The sequence below is a fragment of the Hyperolius riggenbachi genome, chromosome 12, assembly GCF_040937935.1.
Source record: "Hyperolius riggenbachi isolate aHypRig1 chromosome 12, aHypRig1.pri, whole genome shotgun sequence".
Taxonomy (NCBI): Eukaryota; Metazoa; Chordata; class Amphibia; order Anura; family Hyperoliidae; genus Hyperolius; species Hyperolius riggenbachi.
The window spans coordinates 59848136-59871344 of NC_090657.1; the positions used below are offsets into that span (position 1 = coordinate 59848136).

A 23209-nucleotide genomic window follows, 5' to 3' on the forward strand; every position below is an offset into this window, starting at 1 on the left:
TTGCTTGGGAGGCAGTGGTGGACTTACCTCCTATGAGCAGACACTAGAAGCTGTCAATTAAAGGATACCCGAACTGAAATGTGAAATAATGAGATAGACATGTGTATGTACAGTGCCTAGCACACAAATAACTATGCTGTGTTCCTTTTTGTCTTTCTCTGCCTGAAATAGTTAAATATAAGGTATGCAAGTGGCTGACTCAGTCCTGACTCAGACAGGAAGTGACTACAGTGTGACCCTCACTGATAAGAAATTCCAACTATAAAACACTTTCCTAGCAGAAAATGGCTTCTGAGAGCAAGAAAGAGGTAAAAAAGGGGAATTTCTTATCAGTGAGGGTCACACTGCATTCACTTCCTGTCTGAGTCAGGACTGAGTCAGCCACTTACATACCTGATATTTAACTCTTTCAGGCAGAGAAAGAAAAAAAGGAACACAGCATAGTTATTTGTGTGCTAGGCACTGTACATACACACGTCTATCTCATTATGTCAAATCTCAGTTCGGGTATCCTTTAATGAAACAAATAATTTATTGGCATACTCCACAATAGGTTGCAACGCGTTTCGCAGGCAATCTCCTGCTTCCTCAAGCAATTAAGAGTAGGGGAGCATACAACAGTTTTGGTCTAAAGAGGCGCCAACCAGTCAGAGGAGGATCCTGAAATTCGACCATTCATGACCTTCCCATGCACTTTCCTGCTGCAGAAATCTCGTATTGATAATTCCTACAAACCCAGAACAACAATAATAATGGATCTGGTTGTAGAACCTCTGCAAGGTTTCCCACACACCATTAGCTCCATTAGCATTTTATTTGGTTCTTTAAATAACGTCCATAAAAAATGTATTTATTTCTCTAAAATGTAGAAAACACAACTATTGACTTTTATTATTACGCAAAAGATCAGCTCTCTTTTTTTTGTTTTTATTTTTTATGGCTGCCACACATTGTTAAATACGTTTTGTACAACCCCCCTCAATCCCCCCCCCCCCCCTTTTGTCGGTTTCTAATTTATGTCCGTAGCAGATAATAACCGTGGCAGAGTCGCGGGGCCACACAGAGTTGTAAAAAGGATTTATGTGTGTTCGTATATTAAGTGTACATACATTAAGTTTATGCACTGAAAGGCAAACACTGTTGCCGACAATAAATTTGATGTCACTTAGCTGTCCCGTAAGTCGAGCTGTATAACTGAGGCAATGCGGAATGCAGGAATTTTACGAGTTCATTAGAGACAGAGAAGCTAGACCATTCCCTATCTCTGCTGACTGCGACTGGGAACTTTCCATGAGCGAAGTCACTTTACGGGGACATCTTTATTAGTGACAGCTTGTGGAATTTACATCTTGATGTAGTTAACCCGATCTGTTTTAACCGTCCGGCGATTTGATGATTATTGTCCTTTATTTATGTAGGCCCAACCAAGGCCAGATTTATACTTTGTGTCCATAGGCCAAGTATGTTGTCTCCCCTTTCTTGTGCAGCAGAGCCCCTCCCACTCCATGTGCACTCTGCTTTCCATGTGTATCATCCATGTATGCAGCCCCTTTCATGAACAGCCTCCTAGAGCATCCGTTTCCCTTTTCATGTGTTGCTCCCTATTTTCTGCCTCTACTTTCATATGTAGTAGCTCCTTCTTCATGTTCAGGTGACCCTTGGCCTGCAGCCGCCCAAGGCCCTGGCCTTTGTGGCCATTTCAGAAATCTGGCCCTGGGCCCAACATCTAGTACAACACTTAACATAGTACCTCTAAAAAGTCACGTCACTAATTGTCCTTCAGCGGAGCTCACAAACGAATCCCTTAAATACAGTCAAGTCCTTATTATAGTCTTCTGACAATTTAATTACTATCTCGGCATTAGATCAGCATCCGGGGTGGTTCTAGACTGTTTGCTGCCTGGCAAGCTGGTGAGGATGCGCCCCCCCTAGCTACTTAGCAGGGCTAAACCCCCCAAGTGACCAGGCCATTGTTTGTAAAATTCGCCACTGCAGCTTTAAGGCCAAGCTGCACGGCCGCACAATACAGCACACAAGTGATCCCCCCCCCCTTTTCTCCCCACCAACAGAGCTTTCTGCTGGTGAGGTCTGGTCGCTCCCCCATGTTTGTTTATTTATTTTTTATAAATATTCATGTTCGTTTTTTTTTTTTAAACCCTGTTTCTTTAATTATCTCCCCTCCCTCCCTCCCTCTCTCCCCACAGCCTGCCAATTGCAGCGATCGGCTGTCATAGGCTTCTGCCTATGAGAGCCGATCGCTCTCTTGTCCCCCAGGGGGACAGCCGTGTGACACGGCTGTCCCCAGTACAGCGCTGCTGCCGATCGCAGCGCTGTACATAGAAATAGACGGCGATCACGCCGTCTAACAGTCTCCTGACTGAATAGCCTCTCGGAGACTGAAGGCGGGGCGGAGCTCCGCCCCCCAAGCAGGAGATGCGCGCGCAGCGTGCGCGCGATCTCCTGCATTAGCTGGCCCCAGGACTTTACGCCAATTGGCGTTAGGCGGTCCTCAGGAAAGAGGTTAATACTGAGGTTCCTTTAGCTACCTAATACTGGGGGGCACTTCTAGCCACTTAATATTTAGGGCACTTCTGGCTACCTAATACTAAGGGCACCTATGGCTACCTATGCTGGGCAAGGGAAGAAGGAGAAGCTGGGCCAGCGAGTACACGTGTGGTGTGGTTCAGGTGTTTGTGGGTTCATGGAGGAAAAAGTCTGAGGTGCAGGACATCTGTGCCTGTAGGGTCCTGTGAGTTAAATCCGGGCCTGCATGACATGCTGCAGCGCAACACAATAGCACACTGGCTGGCTGTGAGCGCCCTCAGCCACTCCACTCCCCCTTAGCAGGGTACACACAGTACAAAAATGCTGCCCCAGCCCCTGTAATCTCTGCCACCTGACGCAAATGTTTCACCTTGCTTCATGAGAGAGTCAGCCCTGATCAGCATGTACCAAGAATACTTGGAATTTTGGCACAGTCTTTGTCCAAACTTGGCAATAGACTAGTTCATTAGGGGACTATCTTAAAGCCCCATTCACACTGCCACATTTTAATTGTGTTACCCATTCGTAATCGTAACGCAGACTGATGCAAAAGCAAAGAAAGTCTATGAGACATTTCATAGTGGATCCGATGGGCCTTAAAGGGCAACTGAAGTGAGAGAGATGTGGAGGCTGTCATATTTATTTACTTTTAAGCAATTCCAGTTGCCTGGCTATCCTGCTGATCCTCTGCCTCTAATACTTTTAGCCATGGCCCTGAACAAGCATGCAGCAGATTAGGTGTTTCTGACATTATTGTCAGATCTGACAAGATTAGCTGCATGCTTGTTTCTGGTGTGAACCAGACACTATTGTAGCCAAATAGATCAACAGGACAGCCGGGCAACTGGTATTGTTTAAAATGAGATAAATATGGCAACCACCATATCACTCTCACTTCAGCTCCCCTTTAAGTATCCGATTTAACGCTAGGGCAACAGAGTGTTATAGGATAGCATCTGCAGTGATGAACGTTGACCAGAAGTCATGTAAGTCAATGTTGATGCAGATATTTAAAAGTGTTTGGCGCTAGCGTTTGCATGCGTGGATGCAAAAAAAACACTTGCTTGCAATGCCTATTTCTGCCAAAGGAAGTAAGCAGCAGTGAGTCTCATTTTTGGGGTGTTTTGGAGCCAATAATTACATTAAAGAGAGTCTGAAGCCATAAAAAATATCTCTTTTTACTTGCCAGTCCTCTTCAGCAATAAGATCATAGCTGAAATGGCGCATCCCCGCGGCAAAAGGATATATTTATACCCCCAAATCCCCAGGGCAAAATTCCATGACTTTCCAGCTTGTGGATTTTGCTGCCTGGGGGCTTTGCGCATTAGCTCTGCCTCCAGTCGCATCAATCTCCGCAGATCTCCGCCTCTCCCCGCCCTGCTCAGTCTTCTTTCAGATTGACTGAAGCAGAGGCACAAAGCTCTGCCTTTACCAGGAAGGAGCCCTGAATTTTGCCCTGGGGATTTGGGGGGTAGAAAGACTGTTCAAGTAAAAAGAGATATTTTTTAAGGCTAAGAACCACTGGGAGGGTGGGGTTACAAATCAATATACAGATACAGGAAGCGTATGTTGAGTGTTTACTTTAGCAGGTATCTGAAAACACTGAGGGAGGCGCCCCTTAAAATATTACTATACTGTACAACTATTATATTTTAGGTAAGAGATATTTTATCGTACCTTCTTAGAATGACAAAACAAGTGATTTTGGTGGAAAAAAAGTAAATGTATGCGCATAAGACAATGCATTTCACGGCTCTGGCCCGCTTCTTCAGGTCAATAAAAGTATCTGGCCAGCTATTTGTCATACAGGTGAGCGCCTGTATTAAGCCCTTAAAGGAACACTATCGATACCCAAGTGTTCTAAAATGACAATGTACAAATAATGTCTCAGTAGATGTGTAAACATTTTCCGGCTTTTCATGTTAAATATCAGAGGCAAAAGCTGTAATTCACTGTGTAGGTTTTAGTTTGGTTGGAATGTCTAATTTCCATAGGTGAATCTCTGCAGTCTGACATGCTAAGAACAGTGTAATATTGAAGCAGAGTTATATTAAAAGCCTGTCAGTTATCAGGTTTCACACACTCACACACACTACAGTATTGCAAATGTTTGTTACACAAATTATACATTTCCTCTGCTCTCTGTGAGAGAACGCTCTGCCTGTCTCTGACTGAGCTCTCTGCACACACAAAGTTAACAGATGCACTGTGAGGGAATTCCTCCTCCCCTCATGGCTCACTCTGGCATCAGACTAGAGAAGACTGCCATCAGAAAAGTGTGAAAGGAATTAGATAACCGTAAATAAAGAGATACGGATTCAAATGTATACACCAGTACTTGGCAGCACCAAACATTTCCTATCTCAATTGAAAAAAACATGTTAATTGATAGTCTTCCTTTAATCGAGGAGCTCACACATGACCAAAAAGCAGAAAGCTGTGCGATTTTAAACTGCAAAGAAAAATGCAAAAAGCGAATGAACGCTAATGACGTCAATTGCAATTGCAGCTATGCACATTTTGCACACAATTCCAACAAGTTTTCCCTGCCTACGTGGCTGCAACTTTGAATCGCAAAAGCATGATATCAATGTTATTTGTCTTGTCACTACATCAAAATGATTAATATTGCTGCTACCAAAAATAAGAATTCAAGCTCTGCATTAAAGATGTGCTCATTACACTCGAGAAAGGCAGAAATAAGCGGCCTGTACACAAGCTTAAAAACCTTATTGTGTTGTGTCCCAGGAGTGCAGCCCTTCTGGTATGTGGCTCTGTCATCCGTGGAATGTGGACACGCGTGCTGACTGCATGCCTTCCACTCCGCTGCATTTATGACTGAAACCGCAAGCGCCATCAAAGAGAAGAGCCTGATTGAATGATAAAAGCCTGATTCAGCGATAACGGCCTGCTTCAGTGATAACAGCCTGCTTCAGTGATAACAGCCTGCTTCAGTGATAACAGCCCGATTCAGTGATACGAGTCTGATTCAGTGATAGGAGCCTGATTCAGTCATACGAGCCTGATTCAGTCATACGAGCCTGATTCAGTGATACGAGCCTGATTCAGTGATACGAGCCTGATTCAGTGATACGAGCCCGATTCAGTGATACGAGCCTGGTTCAGTGTGCATAGAAACACACTTGGGGCTTGATTCACAAAGACGTGCAAACTTTTTAGCACGGGTGTGCTAAACAGTTAGCACGTGAAGTGCCGTTCGTGGACCTTTGCGGGATCGCGACAAATTGCGCTCGCAAAAGTCTGCGATCGCGTGAATCGCGGCACTTTGCGCGCGCAAAAGTCCGCGAAAGGCACTTCATGTGCTAACTGTTTAGCACACCCGTGCTAAACAGTTTGCACGGCTTTGTGAATCAAGCCCATGGTGTGCAGAAAAAGTAAGCAGAAAAACGTGCTCAGAAAACTGAAAGACGTGTGTTCCCTGCCTCAGAGGTGCAAGCAGGGGATGGGGAACAGCTTGTTAACTGCTTGCTGACCGCGTAACCCCAATGGGCGGCAGCCCCAGGACCCCCTAATGCCAATCGGCGTAAAGTCCTGGGGCTTCAGTTTGCGGGAGATCACGCACAGGCTGCACGTGCATCTCCTGCTTTAGTCTCCCAGCGGCTCTCGGAGACTATATACCGGGTACAGCGCTGCGATCTACAGCAGCACAGTACGGGGGACAGCCGTGTGACACAGCTGTCCCCTCCTGTGTCTCAGCAGTGATTGGCTGTCATAGGCTGAAGCCTATGACAGCTGATCACAGGAATTGGCTGGTGGGGGAAGGGAGGGAGGGGGAATATATAAATCTAAAAAAACCCAGGAAAATGTATTTTAAAAAAAATAGACAAATAAACCTTAACAAACAAATAAACATCTGGGGGGTGATCTGACCCCACCAACAGAGAGCTCTGTTGGTGGGGAGAGAAGGGGAGGGGTCACTTGTGTGCTGAGTGGTGCGGCCCTTGGCCTTAAAGCTGCAGTGGCCTATTTCACAAAAAATGGCTTGGTCTTTAGGGGGGTAAAGGCTGTGGTCCTGAAGGGGTTAATGATTATCATTTCATGCATCTATAGAAGTGATGATTACAAGCACAGGACCAATAAAGAGCTAATCCTGCAGTTAATGGGGGGGGGGGGGGGCTACGGGGCTCCTCAGGCCCAAGGGCTCTGGTGTGATCAAGACCTCTGCAACCCCTATTGCTATGCCACTGCATCAATGAGTCTCTAAGCCTCTAATCATTTGTAGACTGCAGCAGCACACATCTTGGTGTAATAAAGGCTATTAAAAAATTTTTTTTTCTTTTTAATTTGTAGCCATTGAACAATTTCCAAAATTACGTATCTTAGCAACCACAACAACAGTACTCTGTTTGGAGCACAGACACTTCCATCTGTTATAATAAACACTGTTCAATGGCTGTGTTTTTTATATAGGAAGCCGAAATAGGTTTGGCATCATGGGCATAACATTGACCTCTGTGAACGTAGGAGGCTAAGGAGGCCTGCCACTCTCCTCCATCCCCCCCCCCCCCCCACCATGGGCATAGCAATTACCCCTATGGGCCCAGAGGCTTTGGGGGGCCCTCCACATCCCTCTACCCAACTGCAAGTGCACCAGCATGCATGGGCCCCCGATGCTTGTCACATGACGCCGTGGCATTATGGCGGAACACTGGTGCATGCTGCAGAGTGAAGAGGAGTGAGCAGAGCCACAGCAACTTATGTATATGCACACTGCACTGCTGCTCTCATTAAAGGGGGGCGGGGGGGTGACAGACAGACCACACTCAGGAGTGGGGTTGGGGGGGTGCAGGGTTATTGTTGTTGTTCTTTGGGGGGTTCTAACATGTGAGGGAGGGGGGGTTTACATCGTGTCATGTGATTTCTCATGACATGCAGAGAAACTAAGTCAGAGAGGAAGGTAGATACCAGAGAAGACAGTGACACCTAGTGGCTACAGCGGGAGAGCCATAGAGACCCAATGGTGGAAGATGTAAAAGCCCGTGCCCACTACGCAATTTTTCCAACAATTTTTTCCAGTGACCGGCAATTTTTCTGAGCTACCGTTTCCATGATCTCACGATGTGAATAGAGGGGCGCCATTACACAAATGCAGCTTAGCGACACGCGCCGGTAATGATCGTCACGGCGGATCACTTAAACTCTCGTTGAGCCGTTCGTGTGCCGCCGCATACACCCGCCACCAGGAAGATGGATCAGGGAGTGCTCTTCATCATAGCGAGGTGAGTATTCAGCCGTTACTGTGATAATGCTGATCTGAGGGTCTGGACAACCCAGAGCCAGGGCAGCATTGGAGAGGGACCTGGGCATGGGGAGGTGGGGTTGAATGTAGGGGGTGGGGCTCCTAAAAGTTTTGCAGGGGGGGAGAGGGTTAAAACTGTTGTGCCCCTGATCTAAGTCAAGACCTGTGTGCATTCCCGATGTGATCTTGGTGGAAAGAATAGGGAGGGGGAGGGGTGTGCTCCTCCTATGTTAGTCGTTCAGTAGTGCAGCAAAATATTCTCTCAGAGTTTTAAAGTGTAACTGTCAGGCATAAAATAAAAATTCAATTCTTTATTTTTATCTGGTAAACAAGTAATGAGGATGCTAAAGAGGCAATCCAAAAGTTAAAAATCACAAATACTTTTCTTATCCATAAAACATTCCCCAGTTTCCCTGGCTCTTATTTGTTACATCTACCACACTAAGGAAGTTGCTGGGTTTTCTTTCTTCTTCTTTACTGTTCTCCCCTTTTCCCCTCAGACATAACTATTGCAGCCTGATTGGCTGAAGCCTCTTTCCCTCCTGTTCCCCTCCCACACCTCTGTTCCTCTCTGATTAGCCAATATTTCTCATGCTGAGACAATGCACTTTCTATTGCAGAGCAGGGTGGGAGAATAAGGGAGGAAATGACTTCAGGTTTAGCTTCAAGATAGACACAGTTAAAATGGAGAATCCTAGGAAGGATTTTTTCTTTTGTTTTTTTCTTTTTGTTTTTTTTTTTTTACTATAGAAAAATTACTAAAATCATAACGTGGACAGTGCAATACATGCATTTTTTTTCTGAGATTGTATGGCTGACAGCTCTTCTTTAAATAGCTTAATAGTTCAAGATTACTCCAAAATTTTCTTCCCATCTTCGCCTGAATACCAGCATTCTAGCCAGTAGCCTCAGGATTTTCAGAGGTAATAGCAGCCTACGTGTTTCTCTCGTGACAGGTTCACTGTGAACAAAGCGCTGGCCTTGCCGGCTTCCTATGTTCTGAGATGAAACAAAGTGACTCACAAATATGAGATGTGCAGAAATCATCTTTACTTCCTCTGGTATCTGAGCAGATAGTTTGCAGGAAATGAAACCACCGGTGGTCTGGACAGGAATAAACCGATGAGTCGTCCAGTCACCTTGGTCTGCCGCGGGGATGTAAAATTAGTCATAGCGTTTAAAGCATGGTCAGCCATCCGGGTTGAGTGCCACTGGCGGGATACGTTCCGCTCTTTGTTTAGAAGATACTGGCATAAACATGTGGCGTGCTCTCGCGTGTGTGTATGTTTGTGGCTGGATGGAATATGAAGGAGCAAGGCGGAGGGCAAACAAACACCTCCGGAGCTGGCCTTAATCCTACAGGAAAGGTCGACTGGCTGGAAAAATATTTCAAAAATGGTCGATTGCTACTTCCCAGGAGCATACCAAAAGCAATAGCAATCAAAGTCAGGGAGTGGTTAGGGTGAATAAGGGCATACATGCAATATGGGCACTGTGAAAATGTGGACGACGGAAATAGCTGGTAGTAGAATATCAGTAAAAGGACCGATATCCTACTATTGTACAGTGATGATCCAAATATTGGTAACATTTATAGATCTTTTACTGTCACTAAACCTAACCCTTTTCTCAAACAGAGCTCTACCAATGCCTAACCCTAACCAACCCCTCCCACTGATGTCTAACGCTAACCAATCCACCCCACCGTTGCCTAACCCTAACTGATCCCTCCCCCCCCCATGATGCCTAGCCCATACCAATCTCACCTACTGATGCTTGACCCATACCAATTCCCCCACTGATGCCTAACTGACTGCACCCCCCACAATCCCTAACTGATCCCCTCACAGGTGCCTAACCGATGTCCGCCACTGATGCTGAACCCAACACCCCTACCGATGCCTAATCAACCTACTACTGATATCTAACTTTAACTTTCCTGCACTCCCCCCACCGCAAACCTACCAAAAACCGTACCAACTTTAAAAAATTTCTAGAAAAGAGGACACTCATGTTGTTGCAGATACAGGGAAAGAGGGGGGGGGGGGGGGGGCATACAAACTTAGATGTACTCAGATAGCACCCTGGCCCACATAAAAACCTTCTACCCTTGTCCGCTGAGCACTATTTATTCATTGTACTATATGGGGACACCCAACAGGGAAGGGACAGTCTGCTGTGCACTCTGAATTAATCATGCTATGGGGATGACCATAGGGTAAAAAGATGACACCTAAAACTCGCAAAAGACAAAACTCCCTCCACCAGGGGTGTAACTACAAATCATTGAGCCCCCCAGCAAAACTTTGATGTGCCCCCCCCCCCATTTTTGACATCCCTGGTGATCTGACAACAATGTCAGAAACACCTGATCATCTGCATGCTTGTTCAGGGTCTATGGATAAAAGTATTAGAGGCAGAGGATCAGCAGGGCTGCCAGGCAACTGGTATTGTTTAAAAGGAAATAGATATGGCAGCCTCCATAGCCCTCTAACTACAGTTGACCTTTAAAGTGGTTTTATTGATAAAGGTGTGAATATACTGTATCTCCCTGTAGAAGACTCGGGGGAAAAGTTATTGAATATAGGCCCTTATGGGGTCATTTTTAGCTCAGGTGAAGCTGAATGATTTTAGAGCCCCCAAAAATGTAAATAAAATGGAAAAAAATATAGTAATAGTACAGTAGATAATTTTCTAAAGCTTAAATGCGAATAACCTTAAAGAGAACCCGAGGTGGGTTTGAAGAATATTATCTGCATGCAGAGGCTGGATCTGCCTATACAGCTCAGCCTCTGTTGCTATCCCAAACCCCCCTAAGGTCCCCCTGCACTCTGCAATCCCTCATAAATCACAGCCACGCTGCTGACAAACAGCTTGTCAGAGCTGGCTGTGTTTATCTCTATAGTATCAGTCTGCTGCTCTCCCCGCCTCCTGCAGAACTCCAGTCCTCGCCTGCATCCCTTCCCTCCCTGCTGATTGGAGGGAAGGGACGGGGGCAGGGACCGGAGCTATGCAGGAGCCGGGGGAGCAACTGAGACTGACACTACAGATGTAAACACAGCCTCACAGCACGGCTGTGATTTATGAGGGATTGCAGAGTGCAGGGGGACCTTAGTGGGGTTTGGGATAGCAACAGAGGCTGGGCTGTATAGGCAGATCCAGCCTCTGTATGCAGATAACATTCTTTCAACACACCTCGGGTTCTCTTTAAGAGACTTTGGATTGCATATAAAATAAAAACGTGTAATTTATTCATCGATTACAATTGTTGTCTGTTAGAACATACCAACAGCAGAAGTATTTAGTACTCTCAAAGTGCCTCTGGAGTTCTCTGAATGGCTCTGCAGCAGCATCCTCCACCTAGTTGTGTCAACACTTGAGCATCATTTGAGGGCAAATGATGACTTCCTGAAAAAGAGGAAAAATCTAGCTGATCATTTCTGATGGGTCTTCATACTTCATGGGTTTCTTTCTCCTTCAGTATCCCTTTTGCTTTTTCACGGATGATGAAGTGAACTTATATGCAAGTCTATTGTCAAGATACACAAACCTGTATATGCATGTCTTTTCCCATCCATAACAAGAGTGTCCATCATATCTCCTCTCATCCATTACAAGTGTGGCTACCATGTCTTCTCCAATTCGGAACAAGTGTGACCACTATGTTTCCTACCGTAGTGAACAAGTATGGCCCCCATGTTTACTACCATCCTGAACAAGTATGGCCACCATGTTTTCTCCCATCCTGAACAAGTATGGCCACCATGTTTTCTCCCATCCTGAACAAGTATGGCCACCATGCATTCTCCCATTTATAGCAAGTGTGGCCACCATGTCTTATCACATTCATAGCAAGTATGGCCACCATGTCTTCTCCCATGCATAGCACTTGTGATGCCCATGTCTCCTCCCATTCATATCAATTAGGGTCATTATGTCTCCTCCCACCCAGAACACTTGTGGCCAACATGTCTCCTCCCATCCATAACAAGTATGACCACAATATCTCCTCCAATCTAGAACAAGTGTGGCCACCATGTCTCTTTCCATTCATAACAAGTGTGGCCACCAAGTATCTTCCCATCCATAACAAGTGTGGCCACCATGTCTCCTTCTATCCAGTACAAGACTGGCCACCATGTCTCTTCCCATCCATAACAAGTGTGCCCACTAGGTCTCCTCCTATCCAGTACAAGACTGGCCACCATGTCTCTTCCCATCCATAACAAGTGTGGCCACCATGTCTCCTTCTATCCAGTACAAGACTGGCCACCATGTCTCTTCCCATCCATAACAAGTGTGGCCACCAGGTCTCCTCCCATCCAGTACAAGAAAGAAACACCCATATCCAGGCACATCGCCTCAAGTTAAGGGGGTTAAGCTGAAGGTGGTGTGGCCAGAAAACAGCAAAAATCAAGTGCGGCCACTATATCTCCTCCCGTTCACAGAAAGTGCTGATGTGGCCACACTTGTTATGAAGTGGACAACCCTTTTATTAGAGGGATAGAAGGTAAGAAGTTGCCCCCCCCCCCCCATGATCATGGGTGGTTACTTACCATTATGCCTCTGGCTCCACCCACAGACCCTCCCTATGCACATCTGCTTCTTCATGTGATCAAAAACTTCAAGAAAGCAACCTCTGAGCACTGTTGCTAATGTGTTAAGTGGTATTTTTCGATCTGTACCTTGGTTTCAAGATAACATTGGCAGGAAAGAAATTTAATAACAGGAGAAGAAGCAGTTCCAGGCAGGCAAAGCTCCTCTGTCACACCGGCTTCAGTGGCATGATTTATTACAAAATGCCAATCCATGACTGGTTCCTCTTTAAAGATTGCCTAGTCCCAACATTACATCCACTCCACTGCCCCGAAAATGTGAGGAGTTCAACTTTGGATCCCTTAAATAGGAATTGACACGTTACAAACCCCCTCATTATATCGAGTTAAGTGAAGCAAATTGTTGAAAAGAGAGTGGGACACAATGAGGGAATTAGTCTTGTAGCTGGCTTGGTGCTAATCCCGGCCTTAACCTTCCTCAGGATGCTAGCTGCAAAGGTCAACGTTTGTTAAAAGGAACCCTGTCGATTTGATTGCTGGCCGCTACCTGGTGTTCTGCTCTGAATAACCCGATAATGGAGCTGATGCCTCGTTAGAAAGGAATTCTCTCAGCCCCACTATTGTGAAAACTTTTTCCAAGAGGGGGCCAACCCAACCCCGCAAGTTCTGGGCTGCTGGAGAGGAGGTTTTTTTTTTACTTTTTTTTTAACTGGCCGATTACACAACATCCGTGTTTTATAGTTGCTGTTTTATTAAACAAATATCATAAAACTCAATGTTTTGCAGACACTTAAAAATGTATACGATTCCCCTGTGTGCTTCATTTTAGAAAGTGCGAAATTGCAGAACCCGAGCCGCAAGCAGTCCGTCTCCAGGAGCCTCAAGCATCTTTTCCACTCCACTAACAAATTTGTCAAGACGTTAAAAAGGTGGGTCGTGTTCTGCGCTGGGAAAGTGAAATTGAGCTGCCTTCTGCTAAACCGTATGTTTTTTCTCTTTTATTGGTAGGCAAGATGGGACTGTGAGGACAGCCAAGTGCCTTACTTTTTTTCTTATTTTTGTGTGGAAGTACAGTTATTTAAACTGTCTTGACTGCATTTTCATGTTTGTTGTTTTTGGAATGACTGTAGGATGCATTTGCTTGTGTGGCACTGATGTTTGTGCTTATACTATTATTAAAGGATACCCGAAGTGACATGTGACATGATGAGATAGACATGTGTATGTACAGTGCCTAGCACACAAATAACTGTGCTGTGATCCCTTTTTTCTTTCTCTGCCTGAAAGTGTTAAAAATCACTTATGCAAGTGGCTGACTCAGTCCTGACTCAGACAGGAAGTGACTACAATGTGACCCTCACTGATAAGAAATTCCAACTATAAAACACTTTCCTAGCAGAAAATGGCTTCTGGGAGCAAGAAATAGGTAAAAAAAGGGGGAATTTCTTATCAGTGAGTGTCACACTGTAGACACTTCCTGTCTGAGTCAGGACTGAGTCAACCACTTACATACCTGATATTTAACTCTTTCAGGCAGAGAAAGAAAAAAAAGGAACACAGCATAGTTATTAGTGTGCTAGGCACTGTACATATACATGTCTATCTCATCATGTCACATGTCACTTCGGGTATCCTTTAAGGTAGCCATACATCTAGTGATGATGGGCAGATGCAAATCTGATTAGAGAGAAATCTGTCAGCTGCCCATACACCGCAGGCCGATTCCTGATCCGTGTCATGCTGAAAAAGAGGCGCCTCAAACACTGGCTTGATTTTCTTTTGGCACTATATTCAGCCTGAGGAAGTGGGCTGAGACCCACGGAATGCATTGCCAAGTGTACATTCAAAGTACGTTACAAATTATTTGAACGTGTCACCATTGAGGTAAGCCACCTCAAACTTTTTCTCATTTTAGTTGCTTTTAACGTAGTTTTATCATACCAGGGGCGCCTCTTTCTCCCCCTTTATGCTGAAATTGATCTGGGCTCGGCCTTGTGACACCGCATCCTCCACCTCGCCAGCCTGATGCTGTTCCCCTAATGTTCAATGTGCCTCCCCCCCCCCAGTGCACTATACATTACCTGTCCGCTGGCTTCGTCCATACACGTGCCCCACATGGTTGCTGGAGTAACGTGAGCGCGTGTGGGATGTCACCCAGGCGACCACATGTACGACGCCAACCACAAAGGGCGCATGTATGGACGGAGCCAGTGGCAGACAGGGAAAGTGTAGTGTACTGCGCACCAGGGGGAAGATTGAACAACGGGGGGCGGGCAGCGTCAGGGGTTTCGTCGCGTTTGTCACTCATCCTGATATAGCTTGCCGTTACCAGCGCTCACTAGACTGACCACAAAGGACTGACATCAGGCAGCATGTCTAACTGACATGTTCGGCCCGAAATTGGTCAGATCGTCAATCAGGCATGCACTTTGTGGCACCGATTTTCATCCGATTCCATAATAATTATCAAATCGAATGGTCGATCGGCCGCCAAGTTGCTTGATGGATGGGTACCTTTAGTATTATATTCATTTATTATCCCAACTGTAATTACCTGCAAGATCTCCATAGTGAACATATAATATTCTTCCAGACCTGTAGCCATTTAGGAGATAATAAATACAATAATTTGAGTGTGGTGCAAACCTGGGGTGGTGAATGAGATGCAAATAATTGTGAGTGGGGATGATTGAGAACTTCCCCGACGTGTACGGCGGCAAGGTCATGGCTGAGAGGGTTAAATGGAACCCGAGGTGAGAGGGATATGGATGCTGCCAAATTTATTTCCTTTTATTCAATACCAGTTACCGGTCAGTCCCATTGATCTACCGGCATCGCTAGTATCTGAGTCACAACCCTAAAACAAGCATGCAGCTTATCTTGTCATGTTAAAGTCCCAGGATCAGGGAGACAGTTGGCAAATTGCATTGTTTAAAAGGAAATAAATATGGCAGCCTCCATGTCCCTCTCACCTTGGGTTACTTTTAAAGCGGAGCTGAAGATTAGAATAAAACAAACAGTTTCACTTACCTGGGGCTTCCCCAAGCCCCCAGCAGCCATCCTGTCCAGCACCGGCCCTGCACGATCCTCCTAGTTTCATTACCATTGGCTTGTAAGTCGACGGCATCTGCGCCTGTGTGCCCCGAGCCACACGTATCCTTCTTCACGTTACCAGCCACTGCAGGACAGTAACGCGAAGATACGCATGGCCCGGGGCGTGCAGGCACAGTTGCCATTGACTTACAAGCCAACGGTAATGAAAATAGCTGGCAGCGGGAGAACGGAGGATCGTGCAGGGCGGGTGCTGGACATGATGGCTGCTGGGGGCTTCGGGAAGCCCCAGGTAAGTGAAACTGTTTGTTTTATTCTAATCTCCAATTCCGCTTTCACTCTCCAGTGTCGCTTCCTCTTGCCACTGTGCAGCACGCTGCTGTCCTTCCTGACACTTCCCATATCACAACCAGAAGTTGGGCTGTGAAGGCAGAAGTGTCAGGAAGATGGAGAGAAACATGGCGCAATGGCAAAAAAAGGTGAGTTAACCCTCTCAACTGCGGCCCCTGTAAGCACTGGGCCAGTTTTGCACTTTGCAAAACTGTTCTTGCTTATCCTTAATTGTGAGTTGATGCAGAATTACTGTATATGAATTTTTTATGGAAATAAATGCAGCTTGAAAATGGCTCAATGGAATCCCCCTTTGGCAGAATCGTATTGGTTCATTTTCACCCTGTATACATTTGCATACAAAATTTGCATAGCCGTGCAGCAACTTGCATTTATTTGCCTCTAATTGACCATTCCTACTCTCTAAACATAATTAACTAAAAACATAATGTGAAGTGTTTACCGACATGATGTATGTAATATGATGAGATAAACATCTATGTACAGTCCATATACTGGATGGAGCTCTTGTTAGTTCTTATCAGCAACTGTGAATAGACTGCAGGAGAGCTCTGCTGAGGCAGTTCTTTATATAGTAAACACTGAGGCTTAACCCTTTCAGTGACTCCTTCAAGAGTGAACAGAGTCAAACGTCAGTCTTGTTTTTAGGATTTCCATAAATTGTAATAAATAAATTACTTTTTACAGAAAGGTTATCATGCTGTGACTAATCTTTTAGAGCAGAGAGGACGTTCTGAGTTTAGTTTCCCTTTAAATAAATGACACTAGCAGAATAACAGATTTTTGTAACTGAAGCTGGCAGATCGGAGTGTCAGAGTTGCTTGATTTGAGCAGGTTCGGAAAATGACAAACACTCTGCCGTGCGCACCCCATACGGGCAGCTGAGCGTTCCCGGATAACCTGTACCGAAGAAAGAGTGGCGTTGCCATGGTTTCGCAGAGGTGATAATTCAGTCTTCCAAATTCTAGAGGGTTGCAAGTACAGAATGTGTACATTTGTGACTGAGAGCCGAAGAAAGTGTCAAAGGCAGCAGGTACACAACTACAATTTATGAGGCACCCAACATTTTAAAGAGGCCCACCTGATGTCTAACCGCCCCCCACCGATGCCTAACCCTAACTGCCCCCCTCCAATGCTTAACCCTAACCACCCCCATACTAATACCTAACCCTAACTACCCCCCACTAAAGCCTAACTGGCTCTGCACCCATGTTCTGGAGCGTTTTTTAAAATGCTTGCAGGGGGGAAAACCGCTTTGCTAATGAAAGTGAATGGGATGGTGCACACCAGAGCGGGTCCTTTTTTCCACAAATGCAAACTTGGGGGCTGCAGCATTTTTTTTTATTTCTGAGGCGTTTCTGCCTCAATGTTAAAGTATAGGAAAGTGGAAAACCGCTCTGAAAAACGCTACATCAGAGCGGTTTTCCAGGCGTTTTTGTTACAGTAGCTGTTCAGTAACAGCTTTACTGTAACAATATATGAAACCTGCTACATAAAAACGCTCCCAAAAACCTCTCTAAACATGCCTAGAAAACCTCTCTAAACATGCCTAGAAAACCTCTCTAAACATGCCTAGAAAACCTGTAAACATGCCTAAAAAACCCTCTCTAAACATGCCTAGAATCGTTCTGAAATCTGCTCCAAAAACTTCTAGCGTTTAGCAGATCTGCTAGAGGTTTTTGGTGTACACTGGGCCTAACACAGACAAGTGATTTTTCAGAGCGACTCTAGGCATGTGCCTACCGATTTAAAATCATGCCTAGCGATTTGTGGAGCGTTTTGCATTTTTTTTACAGTAGAGCTGGAACTGAACAGCTTCTGTAACAAAATCGCTTGGAAAATTGCTCTGATGTAGCGCTTTTCAGAGCGATTTTCCACTTTCCTATACTTAACATTGAGGCTGAATCACCTCAGAAATCAGCAGAAATGCTGCAGGACCCGAGCTTACGTTTGGGAGAAAATCACATCGCTCTGGTGTGATCCATCCCATTCAAATACATTAGCCAAGTGCTTTTCAAAGAGCTTAAATTTTTAAAAGCGCTCAGAAGCGCTCTTGGTGTGCACCAGCCCTTAGAGACACAAGGAGTTCATCAGGAGGACTGCCAGGTAACTGGTATTGTTTAGACGGCAGCACATTACCCCGCTATATGCTAAATGCAGCTTTCTGCTACTGTAACACCACCGACCCTGTTTGTGCCAAAATCACTTCTGGATACAACTCTCCTTGTACTCAGCAAAATAAACAAGATTCTGATTCTTAAAAGGAAGTAAATATGACAGCCTCCATATCACTCTCACATCGGGGTTCCCTTTAAAAAAGATCAAATAAAACAATCAGTTTTTGTTTTTCTTTCTGATTCTTCTAACACATCCGATCTGATTTTTTTTTTTTAAAAATGAATATTTTTTTCCTCGATCTAAGAAAAATGATTTTCAATTTCTTATACAATCAATTGCTTTTTATAGAAAGACAGGAAACTGACCAATTTTGATTGTATCATGTATGGCCACCTTTAGATTAATGCGGTGGCATGGTCGTGTTTCATATGCACAAAATAAAAAAGTAAATCAGATGATATGTTTGCCTAACCATACGTATAGCCGGGTAGCAGTTTTCTCACCAAAAGTGGAAAACACATTAAGGGCTGGTGCACACCGAGCGGCTTTTTCAGCGTTTCTGCACCCGCTTGCAGCTGCGGATCCGCTTGGTCAATGTATCTCAATGGGGTGGTGCACACCAGAGCGGGGGGCATTTTGCAGAAACGCATACTCCCGGGGTGAGGCATTTTTTGGATTGCGGATGCGTTTCTGCCTCAATGTTAAGTATAGGAAAAACGCAAACCGCTCTGAAAAACGCCTGTTTAGAGCGGTTTTGCCGGCGTTTTTGTTACAGAAGCTGTTCAGTTACAGCTTTACTGTAACAATATATGAAATCTACTACACCAAAACTGCTACACAAAACCGCAAAACGCTAGCTGAAACGCTACAGAAAAATAAGAAAAAGCGTTTCAAAATCTGCTAGCATTTTGCGGATCTGCTAGCGGGTTTTGGTGTGCACCAGGCCTCAAAGTGAACCCGAGGTGAGAGTGATATGGAGGCTGCCAGATTTATTTCCTTTTAAGCAATACCAGTTGCCCGACAGCCCTGCTGATCTATTTGGCTGCAGTAGTGTCTGAATCACACCAGAAGCAACCATGCAGCTCATCTAGTCAGATCTGACAATATTGTCAGAAACCCCTGATCTGCTGAATGCTTGTTCAGGGGCTATGGCAGAGGATCAGCAGGACAGCCAGGCAACTGGCATTGCTTAAAAGGAAATAAATATGGCAGCCTCCATGTACCTCCCACCTTGGGTTCACTTTAAGTTAGATACATGGGTAGATAGGTGACCCAGCTCATCCCTGCAAAGACTTCCAGGATTTTCGGTTTTACAAATCAAAGGCTCTTTAAATACATTTAGCAAATTTTGAACTGAAATTGAGATTTTTGCTCATTGGTAGATGAAATTAGGGATGGGCAATGAGATGCAAATAATTGAGTTGATGCAGGATTATGCAATATTGTGTGCAAATGTATGCAGCTTGGAAATAATTGAATCAAATTTTACCTCAGTAGGATTTGATTGGTTCATGTTCAAGTTGCATAGCTTTTCATTCCAAATTTGCATCAGGGCTGGAACCCACTAGAGCTTTTATTTCAGCGTTTAGGGCTCTTTCACACTTGAAGCTGCAGTAGAAAAGGCTAAAACACTGTCTTTTGCTGTCAGTGTTTTGGTGCTATTGGAAGGCATTTTTATGCTTTTCAACGCCAATACATAGCTTTTCCATAGCGTTTTCAAAGCGTTTTACAGCTCGTTTTTTTAAATTGAATTCTGGGGGTTGTTTTCAGTGGTGAAACGTTTTAAGAACGTTTTAAAAGAGCTGTAGTTTGCATTTTCCATTGACTATCATTGAAACGCGAAACGCCGTGGTGGGCCCTGAAAAAGCGCCGTGGTGGGCCCTGAAAAAGCTTCCAAACGCAACCCTCAAAAACGTGGCATTACGTTTAATTTTACCATGGAAAATACAAACTATGGCGGTAAAACGCTGAAAAAGGCCTCTGACTTGAAAGAGCCCTTAGGGAACGCTTTAAAGAGAATAAATCTCGCTTCAGACCTCATAGATAGCAGGGGCATGTGTGCCCCTGCTAAACCGCCGCTATCCCGCGACTAAACGGGGGTCCCTTCACCCCCAAATCCCCTCCGTGCAGCGGGGGAGCGCTTCCTGGTTGGGGCAGGGCTAACCACCGCAGCCCTGCCCCACGCGCGTCTGTCAGACGCGTACCTCCGCCTCTCCCCCGCCCCTCTCAGTCTTCCTTCACTGAGAGGGGCGGGGGAGAGGCGGCGATGTGCGTCTGATAGACGCGACTAGAGGCAGGGCTGCAGCTGTTAGCCCTGCCTCTAGGAAGAGAAAATATACGACCAACTTTGCGACCAAGTCTTGCGGGGGTGGGTTTGGGGGTGAAGGGACCCCAGTTTAGCGGCGCAATAGCGGTGGTTTAGCAGGGGCACACATGCCCCTGCTAACTGTGAGCTCTGAAGCGAGATTTATTCTCGCTTCAGAGTCTCTTTAAACCGCTAGCGATTTCCCTAAATGCTCTGCCAATGTAAATACATGTAGCAAATTTCACAGTAGCGGTTGCCATTAGCAACATCACAATTGCAGGATATGCAGCATTTTGGGAGCGTTTGCGCTTCAATGTAAAGTATTGAAGCGCTGGCAAATAGCTCCTGAATCGCTACACATGGCGATCTGTGCGTGATTTTAAATGATTGCAAACTGTAAAAAAAATTATAATTGAAAGGACCAATCAGAATTATTATCACAATCGCTGGCAAAAAGCTGCAGCTTTTAAAATGGCTTAGAAAACGCTCATTAAAAACCCTACAGTTGGGATCCAGGCCTCATGCTGCATGAACTGGAAATAATTTCCACCTCATTGACCATCCCTAGATGGAATAGGCAGCAGCAATGTCGCTCTGAGGTCAGTTGGTGACCATGCTTTCCTCTTGCAGGGGTCTCTACATCGCTGTCATCTTTTACTACAAAGACAACATGTTAGTCACCAATGAAGATCATATCCCCATCGTGGAAATCGACGATTCCTGTACCACTTCAATTATGCAAGATTTCCTCTGGTTTACAAAGGTAACTGCTCTTACTTTGCCTTTTTTTCCCCACAGTATCCTCTATAGTAAAACCCCTGTGTCCGTGCCTCCTGTCTCTGTGTAACGTTGTCCGTGCTTTTGCCCACTGCGCATGTGCGCAGCACGGACCCAGAGACAGGAGGCCGTGAACGGGGCCAGGGAGTCTAGCAGGCGGCGTGTGAGCAGGCGGCCGGATGTGCGGCGGGTGAGCGGGCGGCGGTCGTGTGCAACGGTGGGTGAGCGGGCGTGCACGGCAGGTGGTTTGAGGCTGCTTTCACAGTGGGACGTTACAGGCGCACGTTAGAGCAGCCTGTAACGCACCCCCACCGCACAGCAATGAAAAATCAATGGGCTGTTCACAGTGCCCACGTTGCGTTACACAGTAACGCTTCACGTCAAGACAACGTACTGCATGCAGTACTTTATACGCGACTATTTGCACATGCTCAGTACAGGTGTTTTTTTTTATTTTAGGGGTGGAGAGGAGGCAGGGAGAGGCCGCTACGTAGCCAGGCACATGGCTACATGGCATTCACTGCACTTGCAGTGTTTACTTTTTGGAGCGGCCGCTGATTGGCTGGTGGGACCACGTGATGCGGAGAGCTCCGCTCACGTGGTCTCCGCAGCGCCTCCGACAGAGCAGGCGCACCAAGAGCTGCTTGTAACGCGGCTCTTGGTAGCGTCCTGCTCCAACACCACCAGGCGTTGCGTTAGGGTCACATTATGTGCCCTATAACGTCCCCTAAACGCAACGTCCTGGTGTGTAAGTAGCCTCAAACGGGCTTAGGTCTACTAGTTCCTTTATAAATGATTTGGTCAGTGCCCATTGCAAAATCATTCCTCTCCCTAAACTACTTTCTGACATTAATCGCAGGGAGCAATATCTTTTGAACTGGCAGGTGATCTCTGCAGAATGTTGTTGTTATTTATATACTGCTGACATCTTCCACAGCACTGTACAGAGTATATAGTCAGGGATTCTTAAGCCTAGAAAAAAAAAATAATTTTTACTCACCTGGGGCTTCTACCAGCCCCCTGCAGCCATCCTGTGCCCTCGCAGTCACTCACGGATCCTCCTGTGCCCCGCCACCAGATACTTTCGATTTCGGCTGACAGGCTCATTGCGCCTGCACAGGCCTGGCCATGCGTCTTCTTCATGTTCCCATCTGCAATAGCGCTATTGTAGACAGGAACACATTTCTGTCACTTACAGTAAGTAGTAGAAATCGGACATTACCGACTGATTTTGGACTAGCCCATCTTCTCATAGGGGGTTCTCAGGGTTTTCTTTATTTTTAAAAGCACTTAGTGAATGGCAGTTGCTCCATCCAACTGCCAGAATAGTGTGCAGGGAGGCTGGCTAGCATCTTATTTGTATGTGTTTTAAATTTTAAGATTTCCGTGACACGTCCTCTTTAAGTATTTACATACCGCTGACATATTACGCACGCTGTACGGAGTATATTGTCTTGTCACTAACTGTCCCTCAGAAGAGCTCACAATCTAGTCTCTACTATAGTCATATGTCTATGTATGTATTGTGTAGTGCCTGTATCATAGTCTAGGGCCAATTTAGGGGGAACCAATTAACTTATATGTGTGTTTTTTTGGGGGGGATGTGGGAGGAAACCGGAGTGCCCAGAGGAAATCCACACAGACACAGGGAGAACATACAAACTCCTTGTAGATGTTGACATGGCTGGGATTCGAACCAGGGACCCAGCGCTTCAAGGCAGGAGCGCTAACCGCTACGCCACCGTGCTGCCCACGTACAGCGCAGTCTGGGGCCAATTTGGAGGGAAGCCAATTAACTGATCTGTATGTATTTGGGATGTGGGATGAAAATACTGAGAGTTCTAACGCCAGTAGAAAAGACCTCTGGTCTCCCAGAATGCTTAGAGGTGGGGATCCGCATTATAAACAGCCTAGGCTAGGCCTCAGTGGGCGTCAGATCCCCTATAAAAAATGGCTGTTGGAATTTGGTTCTTGATGTACAGGTTGGCAAGTTACGGTCTTGAAGTTTGGAATAGAAGTTCTAACGGCTGATGTGTTTCTCTTCCAGCTGTCGTGCATGTGGGATGACATCAGGTGGCTTCGGCAGAGCATGTCCATCTCCATGTCCTCGTCCACCGCTCTCCAGGCACGACAGAAGATGCTGGCTGCAGCTGCTCAACTTCAGGTTCGGCTAATAAGAACATAAGCTAATTTCATTTATTGACAGGATGGAGTTGGGGTTTTGTAAACTCGCGTTAAGTACAAAAC

At 45.7% G+C, this 23209-nt stretch overlaps 1 protein-coding gene and 1 long non-coding RNA gene across 2 annotated transcripts in view; one reads left to right on the top strand and one right to left on the bottom strand.

Moving 5' to 3' along the window:
• Positions 1 to 23209, top strand: part of ANKFN1 (ankyrin repeat and fibronectin type III domain containing 1) — a 964382-nt gene that overhangs the window by 793326 nt on the left and 147847 nt on the right. The window contains exons 13-15 of the mRNA XM_068263418.1: positions 13190 to 13289; positions 20816 to 20948; positions 23010 to 23126. Of these exons, the coding sequence (XP_068119519.1) occupies positions 13190 to 13289; positions 20816 to 20948; positions 23010 to 23126 (350 nt within the window). The remainder of the gene's footprint in view (positions 1 to 13189; positions 13290 to 20815; positions 20949 to 23009; positions 23127 to 23209) is intronic.
• Positions 1 to 23209, bottom strand: part of LOC137541874 (uncharacterized) — a 601362-nt gene that overhangs the window by 64912 nt on the left and 513241 nt on the right. The window lies entirely within an intron of this gene.